This window comes from Prosopis cineraria, unplaced genomic scaffold (genome assembly GCF_029017545.1).
Source record: "Prosopis cineraria cultivar Desert tree isolate PC_DT_omini unplaced genomic scaffold, ASM2901754v1 PC8, whole genome shotgun sequence".
Classification (NCBI taxonomy): Eukaryota; Viridiplantae; Streptophyta; class Magnoliopsida; order Fabales; family Fabaceae; genus Prosopis; species Prosopis cineraria.
The window spans coordinates 23,843,301-23,855,441 of NW_026555339.1; the positions used below are offsets into that span (position 1 = coordinate 23,843,301).

Below are 12,141 nucleotides of genomic sequence, written 5' to 3' on the forward strand. Positions count from 1 at the left end.
AATAAATTAAACAAACTTCCCAATTTCCACTCCCCACCATTACAATTCACACTCTAAATATAGCATCTACTAAAATATGCGAACTTGCAAACTCTCTTTCCAATCTTTTCTCAGCCAAATCACAAAAATTTTCCGTCATTTTCCTCTCAGAAAAATTCAACCCAACATGCCAAGAAGTCAAATCTGATCGATATTGCCATCAAATCAATAATCTGAGAATTAATTAAACCATCAACAACAACATGCCTGCAAGCAAGCTAAGGAAGGCCCTTGGTGCAGTAAAAGATCAAACAAGCTTAAGTCTCGCCAAGGTAACAAATGCAGCAAATCTTGAAGTTGTCATCCTCAAAGCCACAACGCATGATGAGATTCCCATTGAAGATCGTTTCGTTAATGAAATTGTGGGTCTCGTATCATCCAACAAGCTTTATGCAGCAGCATGTGCTCAATCCATTGGCAAACGCATTGGTAAAACCAGAAACTGGGTTGTTGCGTTGAAATCTCTCATGATCATCCTCAGAATCTTTCAAGATGGTGATCCTTATTTCCCCAGAGAAGTCTTGCATGCAATGAAACGTGGCTCAAGAATCCTAAATCTCTCAGGATTCAGAGACGATTCGAGTTCGAGTCCATGGGAATACACTGCTTTTGTCAGATTAATGGCTTTGTACCTTGATGAACGCTTGGATTGCTTCTTAACAGGAAAGCTTCAAAGAAGAATCACATTCAAGAATCAAAGTCCTTTCAAGAATCATCATCACAAGATGTTTAATGATACTGTGGGAATCAAAGACATGAAACCAGCAATGTTGCTTGACAAGATTACTTATTGGCAACGCTTGTTGGATAGAGCTATAGGAACAAGACCAACTGGGGAAGCTAAAAAAAATCGTTTAGTTCAAATCTCTCTATACGCTGTCGTTCAGGAGACTTTTGATCTCTATAGAGATATCTCTGATGGGCTTGCTGTTATTCTTGATAGCTTCTTCAAATTCCCATACAAGTCATGTCTCTCTGCATTTCAAGCTTGTGTGAAATCTTGCAAGCAGTTTGATGAGTTAGGTGATTTTTATTCATTTTGCTTAAGCATTAGGGTTGGTAGGAGCAGTGAGTATCCTAAAGTTCAGAAGATATCAGAAGAACTCATGGAAACATTACAAGAGTTCTTAAGAGACCAAGCTACAACTAACACTAACATTAATGTTAGTGGTTATAATCATAATCTTCATTCTAAATCTTCTTCTTCTTCTTCACAATACTCACCACTCTCAAAACACTTGCTGGTTTCTGCATTAGGGGAAAGTCCAGGTATTCATTATGAGAGATATGGGACACCAGAGCGTTACTTTGAGACAGAATCTGAACATGGATCATCTCATTGCACATCATTAGAGGATTTAATGATTGCTACCGATGCTGGAACGTTGACACCAAGGAGGTTTGAGATAGATTATGGTGATGATGATCAAGTTGAGAAGCAATCAGAGAATAATAATGATGATGATACATCTAGTTCTTATGAGTCTTGTTCAAACCATTCTTACCCTATTGATCAAGCAGCTGGGTCTAGTTTAGACCTTGTGAGTCTTGATGAGGTGCAAAACGAAGGAGAAAAAGAAAAGAGAGCAAATAATAATTCATCCCAAGATTGTTGGGAGCTAGTTTTGGCAGAGACAACAAGTACTACAACAGAGAGAGAGAAGTTTGATCCACCTAATTCAGTCCCACATCATCACTACAATCCTTTTCTGGAACTTGATGATGCAACTGTTTCTCCTTGTATCACTACTACAGATCAACGACAGACAAGTTTGATTGATATGTTTGATGGGGAAGAACTTGGGTTACAAGCAATGGGTTTGAAACCAACTTTCACTGCTCAAGGTTCTAGTTTTGAAACAGATTTGACATCAATTTTTGGTGACTTGAATTTGAACACTACTTCATTTGCAATGACAACAAGCTTTAGTTCACAAGAACTTGCAGAGAATAATAACATGGCTTTGGTACCAGCTTTTCAAGAAAAAAATAATCTTCCTCCTGAGATGAACAATTCTGCTTCATTGTTTCAATCTCAAGGTTCATTTAAGATTAGTTCAACGTCACCTTTTGAGGGATATAATTCATATCAAATGAGTGCAACACAAACATTGAATTCTCATGATTCTTCGTCCCTGACAAGCATTAATGCATCAACTTTTACTTCTCAAGGTTCTTTCAAGACTGATTCAGCATCATCATCAACTACTTCTCAAGGCTATGAGTTATATCAAACAAGCATAGCACCAACTTTTAATTCACAAGGTTCATTTAAGATTAGTTCAACATATCAGACGAGTACAAGACCAACTTTCAATTCTCAAAGTTCATTCAAGTTTGGTTCATCAACATCAACTTCTCAAAGCCATGATTCATATCAAACCAGTGCAGCACCAACAATTGCTTCTCAAAGTTCATTCAAGCTTAGTTCAACATCACCTTATGGCACAGAACCAACGTTCAACTCTCACAGTTCCTTCAAGAGTAATAGTTCAGCATCAAGTTTTCATGACCACGATTCATATCAAACGAGTACGACACCACCGTTGAATTCTCAGAATTCCTCTAAGATCAGTGCAGAATCCACTTCTCAAAGTCACGAGTCTTATCATTCAAGCATTGCACCTACCTTTTATGGCCATAGTTCACATCAAACAAGCTTGGAGTCAACTTTTCAAGGTCATAATTCCTATCAGGCAAGCATTGAACAATCTTTCCAAAGATATACTTCTTACCAGGCAAGCATGGAACCGACTTTTTATGCCCACATAAATTCCAACCAAGTGAGCATAGAACCAGCTTTTCAAGCCAATAATTCATTTCAGACAAGCAATAGACCAGTTTTTCATGGTCATACTTCATCTCAAAGTAATACAGAATCAACTTTTCTGGGTTATAATTCATATCTGACAAGCACAAAACCACCCTTTCATGGAAATAATCCATGTCAGATTAGAAAAGAACCAGCTCTTCTTACCCATAATATATATCAGACCAGCACAACACCAAGTCCTACATTTAGAGGGCAAAATAGTGTATGGCCAATGGTAGAAGCAACGCCAACCATTGTTGCTAAGAACCCTAATAACGAAGCTCTGGTTCAATCAACCTTTTGGGAGCAAAACTTCCAAAACACAATGGCTGAACCAACATTTCGTGCAGAGATTTCTAATGGGCCTTTATTGGAAGCACCAAAGGAAGATGATCCTTTTGGATCATCATGGCCAAGTTCTTTGACCAGGAATGAGGATGATGCCATCAACAAATCATCAATGCAGAAACTAAGTTTAGAGCAACAGAAGCAGATCTGGTTGGAGCAACAAAAAAGGATCATTGAAAAGCATTTGAATTGAATTTGTAGAAATTTATGTGATAGTATTAATAAATTTGATTATGTTTATGAATCTAATTTGATTAGCTTTCTCCTTTGGTTCGCTTTCCTTTTGTGTCTTGTTTATGTTATGATTCTTTCTTTCCCTTTTCACTACAAAAGAAATTGGCAACATTAATGAAATTACACAAAATTTGCTTAAAAAAATATTCCCTCACTAATTCTATAACTGTGACAAAATCATCAACATATAATGGAGTTTTTCGTTATTGATCCATTGAAAAATATTTAATGGACAACCTACTCTACTTTTTGACATAATCAAACTGATTCCCTCATTAAAACTTTTGGGCCATATCCCTAAGCAATGTTTTTCATGAGTAAAATCACCATTTCATTAAAGACCTACCGTTTTCTCCATTGTTTGGTAGCCTGAAATAGTTATGAAGGCCATGAATAGTAATAGTAAAATATTCTAATCTATTTTGATCATCTGACATGAGCTAAAGGGGCTGAAAATGGTAGTGGCAAGAATTGGACCTAATATTAATAGTGAAATAGAGGCAAAAATTGGTTAAAATGCCTTGTTGTCATTGCATGTAGGCCCCACAATTATTCCATGTTTTAAGATAACAAAAAAGATGACAGATTTTTGATGAATGTGTAATTTTGCTCTTGAAAAAAATTATTTAAAGAATATTGCCTTACTTTTCAGTACGAGATAAAAATTTAGGGAGAAATGATTATTTAACCCATATTTATATTATAGGTTAAATTATGATATATTTAAATTATAATTTAACAATTTCATTATTTTCAACATATGTAAAACCTGATGAGATATTGATCCGAAATTTTGATTAAACCAGTTAAGAGGCCAATGAGATGAATCATGAATCCATAAGTTGATGATGAGCCAGTAAATCCGACCAACCAAGTGGATTAACTTGTTTACCAGTAAAAAGGTGGAAAAGATCATAGATAGAAGAAAAGCCGAGAAGCCAATGACCAAAGGATGAAGAAATGGGAAGAGATAATCAAAATGAAGAAATGGAAGCATCAAAAGGTAAAAGAACAAAAAGAAATATTCAAAACAAAAAAAAAAGAACGAAAAATAAGAAGTTGTTAGCCCAATTTTTGACAATCATTTGAAAAAAAAAAAAAATCGGTGTCATGCTTTCAACAAAGAAATGTCATATTGGAATGGTACAAATTGAACTTTTGAAAATGATTTTTCAAGAAGAACCGCATCAACCCTTCTCACATATAGCGAGCTGCTTAACTTTCATGAAGAAAATTTGACTATTAAGCAAAATCAATCATCCTTGGGTGCAGCCAATTATATGCGAGATTTCATTCTATACGTGACTAATCATTTTAACTAGTTGTCAAAACTTCTCAAAAAGAACCCACCACCTTACGGTATAGGTCAAACAAAAAGTAGTTTAATACCTCAATAATTACTTAATATTTAAGGGTGAGAATAGATCAAGTCCTTATTAGGGCCTATGCCTTGACTTACTTAAGGCCCAATCTAATTTATTTACTAAATAAATTTAAGTTAGGTTCAAGCCTTTAATTAGATCTATTTAGTTAAATAAGACAGGCCTAGTTTTTTAAGCCCTAGTCCACGAGCTCAATATGTTAGCCTATTTACATACACATATATTATGTAATATATCACACATACATTAATTTCATAATTTGATTTTTAATCAATCTATTCTTTTTTATTTCTAGTTATATTTTTAATTATATTAGACTTATATATTAATTTTAATGCTATTACTTTATTATTATATTGTATTCTAGTTGATTAGTCATTTTAATTATTATATATTGTAATTGATAAATCAGGTTATATATTTATGGTTAAGATCTAATTTTGTCTTTGTACATATTTTTTAGGAGCACTATGCACCCTTTATTTTTAAGTGAAGTAATTTTACTTCTAAACTATTTTTTTAGAAGCAAAAAACCCCTTCCATTAATGAACTGTTAACTCTACCATTATATACTGACGTGACATTTGTGTGGGGCTCACGCATAATAACAGATAAGATTCTAACCATATCCTTTAGTACTCATTTGCTCTTGAACTTTTTTTTTAAGAGCACTGAGCACCCTAAAGTGTTTTTTGAGGAGCATTAGGTATTCTAAAATCTTATTAAAATAAAATTTAATAAATATTACTAAAATGTTAAATATTTTTATATTTAATATTTTAAATATTATTATTTAAAACATTACACACCAATTTTATATTTTTATATTTTTAATATTTTACAATTTTGTATTAAAAATGAAGGAAATGAACCTCCAAATCAACAAAGGAATTTTTTCTTTTCATCTCTCCATTTTTTTCGTTGTTAAGTAACTTTTTTGTAGCATATTCATAGAATAAGCGATATTTTTTAAATAAATATTTTTGTTGTCATTTTGTTAGTCCAGATTGTCACATTTTAGATTTTACAAACATTACACGACCCAATTTAATATTTTAATATTTTTAATATTTTATAATTTTGTATTAAAAATGAAGAGAATAAACTTCCAAATTAATGAAGGGATTTTTTCTTCTCACTTCTCCATTTTGTTCTTGTTAAATAACTTTTTTGTAGCACATTAATAAAATAAGTGATATCTTTCAAATAAACATTTTTGTTATCATTCTGTAGGTCATGATTGTCATATTTTTAATTTTACTCCTAACACTGCAACATATAGAGAGCATTAAATTTGGGTGGTTTAATATTGTGGAGGAAGATTGTTAGTTGACTAAAAAAAATATTAAGAAACTTAATTAATATTAAAAATATAAGTAAGTTCTGACACGTACAAAAAGCATAATAATTTGGGTACTGTTTTGAAAAGAAAATCAAAGAACGATATATAAAAAAATAGAAAGTTATCTAATGCTAGTTTGAATTGTTAATATTTAAAAAGTGATTTATAAATTTTGAATGAATATTTATAAATAATAATATTTAAATTATTAAATATGAAAATATTTAATATTTTGGTAATATCTATTAAATTTTACTTTAATAAGACTTCAAGGTATTTAGTGCTCATAGAAAAGAATTTTAGAATGCTTAGTGCTCTTGAAAAAAGAGTTCATGGGCAAATTAGTACAAAAAAATGGTTAGTGTTTTACCTATCATTATGCATGGGCCCTATGTGTTGCCATGTCAGTATATAATAGTAGAGTTAATAGTTTATTTTGCTCCCCAAAAAAATAGTTCAAGGATAAAGTTGCTCCACTTAAGAGTATAGGATGTCTAGCACTTTTAAAAAATAAGCACAGAGGCAAAACTAGATCTTAACCCTATATTTATACTAACAGTCTTAAAATATGTTTGAGACGTTTAAAATTAAAATGAGAGCTTATTTAAAAGACTTACTTTTAAGTAGGCTTTCAAGTTAGGCTAGGCTTTAGATAAGTTTAAGTTTGAGTTATGAGAAAAGCCTTATAGATGCTCTAGGCCAAGCTCAAATCTTTGATTTATCACATAGATTCAAACTTATTTGGCCAAAGTTAGATGTGAAAATAGGCCAGGCCATGCCGAACTTTGATCAAACAAACCTAAGTCTATAATAGACATCTAACGCTTGAGCCTGGGCCTAAATCTATTTATAAGCTTTTTTTTAAGCTCAAGCTTAAACCTACTATAAGCCTAACTTAGCTTGAAACTTTTTTAAAATTCTATTTAATCTATAGGCTTTTATGTAGGCCTTTATAAAAGGCTTAACGTATTAGTTTTTAAGGCCACAATGGCACAAATAGGCATTTAAGCCTACCAAAAGACTATATATTATTTAATTAAACCTTATCAAAATTTACAATAAAATAACAAGGTTCCATATATTAGTCTCCTAAAACAAATTAGTAAATAATAATATAAACAATAACAATCAAATGGTTTTTTTAAAGAAAAACCACTCAATTTTTGTAATATCCTGGATTTTAACTTTAAAAATTTTCAATGTTTATAAGGATATTTTAGTCAAATTAAGTGAGTTTTTTAATTAGTGATGTTTTTGGGAGATTAATGTATCTAGTGGATCATTTAACAACCTTAAAAGAGGGTTAAATCCTAGTTTGAGTGAGCCATAGCACAAAGAAAGGCCCAAAGAAAGTCTAGGGATCTTTGTGTCATGTGCCGTGGCAGACGAGCCAATGTACTGTGACGCATGTGCAAAATCTGCATTTATTAGCTAGCGAAATCAGACAAAAAATGAGAAGTGGGACAGAGAGAACATGAAGAGGCGATGGTAGATGACTAAATGGTGTTAGGGCTTGACCTTTGGGTCACTTTGGAAGCATCTGGAGCAAGATTTAGTTATGGGTAAGCTTCCTTCACTTCTCCTTCTTCTTATATTTGAACTTTTTAATGATTTAAGTATTGTGGGGCTTTGATTTTGTGTTTTTTGGGTAATGGCTAAACCCATTGTCTTAGTTAAGGCCTTGGGGAGTTAAATCAAGCCTTTAAACTTAAATTTTTGGATTATATAGTGATTTGGAGTTGTTGGTTAGGGTTTGGATGAACCTTAGGTAGAAATTAGATAATTAAGAGCAATGTGGTAAATGTAATGGTGTTGTTTATATGTTGGGGGAGTTAAATAAGGTTAATGTAGTGTGTTGGAAGGATTGTTAGGGCTAAATTAAGATTTTGAGTATAATGGGTATCTCTAGTTGTATTATACAATAAGATGATTAGTATGGGGATTTGACAATTAAGGGTTTAATTGTGTAGATTAACCTTTGATCGAGTTTTGTGGTGCTAGTGGGCACATGTAGAGCCATTGGTTAACCACGGTAACCTTTTTAGTGACAAAAGAGTTGAGGTAATTGGATTGTCTAATCTCCCATTTTGTATATTTGGATGGTAGTGTGTTTGATTTAAAAGTAATGTTTTGGTTTGATATTAGCCTAGTAATAAAATGAAATGATGATTTGTGAAGTTATGTGAAGTGTAATAAAAAGTTGTTTTTAATGTTCTAATTTTTGGAAAGTAAATGCCATTTTTATGTTTTCGGAGCAATTGTAATAATTGATATGTTATGAATATATGTTGGATGCATTAAGCATGTTTGACATTATCATTGTGAGAGGGTAGAGGTTCACCCTAGTGTGTTGTTGGGATATTATTTGAAAATCCATATGGTACATTGGCACCGTAGAGGCCTCGGTGCTTAGTAATATATTGTTTGAAAGTCTCAATACTATGAGTGATAGATTAAGCATTAATATCCCTAGTATTTGTGGATAGGGGAAATTTGTGGTCTATAGTAGGTGAAAGTGCTCTTGGCCGAGGTTGCCTCCTAGTAATGGTGAATTTTTAGGCTAGTCCAGTCACATAGACTTAGTTCTATCGAATTGTTAGCTCACAAATTCAGTCAGAAGACATAAGGAGGGTATAAGGTGGCGTGTTGATCATGTATATCATACTATAATCATATGCATAGATTTATGAGACATGTTATATGATTTACTATACTATTTCACATATGTATAAACTGTTCCCACACATGAGTAGTTGATTAGACTATTTGGTTATTGAGTCTTTGACTTATCTCGTGGTTACATTTTACAGGTAAAGGTTCTGATAGGGGCAAAGGAAAGGAAGGTGCAACTGAGCATCAAGGGGACTAGTTCTCAGTTGTATAGTCCTTTCACTTATTTTGATTTGTAACGAATCGTTGAACGCATATGCCAACTTAGGACAAATATAGTTTTGTGATATACTTGCATGTATTATGTTGTTAACTATGGGTATTTCAGCTTGGGTTTGTTGTATTCGTGTTGTAATGGCTGTGAAAGGTTGATATATTGGTGTAAGTATTAGTTTTGTATTGATTTATGTGATAGATTGGCCATTGGATTGTTTATGAGAAATTGTTACCCCTAGTGAAATTTATGTTGAAAATAAGGTTTTGGTAGTCAAATCTTGTCTGGACTGCTGTAGTTGTGATTTGAATGCTTGAATAGGTTGTCTGTAGTTCATTTGAGTTAGTCCAAGTGGTTTCATAGTTATTGGGACTTGGTTTGGGGGGTTTAGGTACATTGGTTGTAATTTTTGAAAGAAAATGAGCTATTTTGGGTTCAGGTGTCCAAATTTTATTTGGCTTAGTGTTTGGGTGTGGGATTGGTGTCAATAGCTAGGTGGCTCTAAGAGTTACGTTTGGATGCTTAAATCACTCAAATTAAATGTCGGACGATGAAATGACATGTCTTAAAAGTTGGCTCAAAGAGCTATCATGACAATAGTTTGCTGTTATGACAATGGTCGTGTGTTGCGGCGCATTGTTTATTGGATCAAGGCGTGAGGTATAGAGAGGGGCATTTCCCTCTGTGCAGTCCGCTGTGGCGGATGATGTACTGTGTCGTTGCACACTGTGCCTATATGGCTAAAATATATTATTGCTTATTATTTTGTAGCTTGATGAATTTTTTATGATTTCATTGTCTAATTTAATTGGTTTTGAACTATAATTTGAGCTCAAACGATCTTTAAAAAGGTTTTCTCAAAATCTTATTTTTCTCAAATATTCTTTAACCCTTAGGTTGTGATAATTATTAGGGGATTAAGGTAATCTCGGTTATCATAACATTGTCCGTGTTTGGTATTCTGTATGCTTGGTAATATTGGAGATGATGTCATAGTTTTCTTCTCAAAAGTTACAAGCTTTAAAATGCAAATATGTCCCACAATTCCTAATTTCCCACCATAAATAACAATATAATAAGAATACCATTAAAAAAAGCAAGGAACTTGGATCATTTAGTGATGAAATTGAACATTACATCAACCTGGGATAAGCTTCAATAATACACCAAACTTAGATCCTATCAAGCTTTCCAACCTTAAAAATTGGGTTTACTTTAGCAATGGCATCCCTTGCAACAGTACATTAGTCAAAGGAGCAATCATGCTTGTTTGAGTAGTAAATCTAAGTGAGGGTGATCAAGAAGACCGTATGAGGCAAAAAAAAACATCAAAAATGAACGAATCGAGCAAAGATGTAGATCTAATTGATAGCAAAAACGATCATAGGTCTGAGTGATAACGCAGACGAGCACGGATCTCGGTGATGGCATGATGAGAACTTGAGATAAAGACTAGTAGAGTTGGGGATACATTTAAACTCATTTTTATAAAGGTTCAGACTTAAAAAATGTCATTTTTTAGGAAAAACGGGCTTTGAAGTCCAGCTCTGATAGGCCCTAGAAAAACAGGCTCAAGCAACCCTTTTAGACCATTTTTCATTTTAACTTTTAAAAAAAATATTTTCATTTTTAAATTGAATTTAAACTTTAAAATATATGTTTATATTTTAAAATTTGATTTTCTATTATTTATTTTTAATTTTTAAATATTATAATTTGCATTTAAAAAAATACAAAATGTTATAATTGAAATTTTAAATTTTTAAAATAAAAATAATAATAAAGGGCTTATGAGCTATACCCTAAGTCTTTTAAATAAATGTTGGGCTTCAAAATTCAAACAACTTTTAAAAAATCAAGTTTAAGGGCTTGACCCTATAGAGCAGGCTTGCCTATTGCTCACTTTTAAGCCCTGTTTGGTACAAGGTATTGCATTTTAAAGGATTGGGAATGGAATTGGGATTGGAAGTGGGAGTGGGATTGAGAGTGGGACTGATTTTTAAAAATCATGTTTGGTACGACATGAGATTACAAAAAATGAGATTGGGTTAAACCAAAAAAATTGCAAAAAAGACTCAAATACTCTCATCTCTTTCCTTCCACCCTTCCATCTTCATTGTGCTTCACTTGTCTGAAGAAAACTCAGAAAACAACCACAAATTTAAGAAGCATAAATTAAAGATCTGGGAATCAGAGAATTAATCGGTGATGCAGCAAGAATGAAGGCGATGGCAATAAATCCAAGCCCACAATGATGCTGGTGACCACTGACGATGAAGAACCCAGAGGTCATGAGTGACTGACGAGGTGACGATTGATGAGGTCGCGAGCGGCAACGGCAACAGTGTTGGTGCAATAGTCCCACCACGGTGATGAATGACGAGGTCACAAGCAGCAATGGCAATGGTGTTGGTGTAGGAGTTCGACCACGGCAACGACGAAGAACCCAAAAACGCATATCATGATGAAGAACTGAAACTCAGATCTAGAAGAAAGGACGGTGAACAGATTGCTGCCTCACGATGATACCTGCAACCACAACGACGATGGGATCTCTCTCAACTATTATCAGATTGCTGACTCTAAACAAGGGCAATTTGGTCTAGAAAAAATTAATCCCAGCATTGTTTTTGCAATACTAAGGGAGTGGGTGGTTTTGTATAATCCCACATAACATGGGATTGGGATTGGCATTGGCTTCACCAATGATGCACACCAAACATGATAAGTTGGGTTTATTCAATCCCAATCCCATTCCCATCTTTCTAATGCTTCCTACCAAATAGAGCCTTAAAGACTAGCACGATACAGCAGAGACAATGAGGATAGAAACAGGACAAAGAACCTTGCAGGCTGCCAATTTAGCTCTTGGTTTGTTGGTGAGAACATTTTGCTTTTATATATCAAGTCATGAGTTCGACTTCAAGAGCAAACCTTGCAGGCTTACGTGAGCGGAGAGTTTTGGGAAGCTATGCTTATTGAATAAATAAATGGGAGAAGATTTTGGAAAACATTACCACGCTACCTACAAAGTGATCCTAATTGTTGAAAGACGTATTGAAAAATTCAATTTCCATCTTAATCCTTATTATTTTGTGGT

The 12,141-nt window shown here is 33.4% G+C and overlaps 1 protein-coding gene across 1 annotated transcript; it reads left to right on the forward strand.

Moving 5' to 3' along the window:
* Positions 1 to 242: 242 nt before the first annotated feature.
* On the forward strand, positions 243 to 3,392 carry LOC129317486 (uncharacterized). The gene has a single exon (XM_054961803.1). It carries the CDS (start codon positions 243 to 245, stop codon positions 3,390 to 3,392), a length of 3,150 nt encoding a protein of 1,049 aa, XP_054817778.1.
* Positions 3,393 to 12,141: the final 8,749 nt, after the last annotated feature.

What these genes read in the sequence shown, in the direction of transcription:
- LOC129317486 (XM_054961803.1), top strand. Translation starts at nt 243, where the DNA reads ATGCCTGCAAGCAAGCTAAGGAAGGCCCTTGGTGCAGTAAAAGATCAA.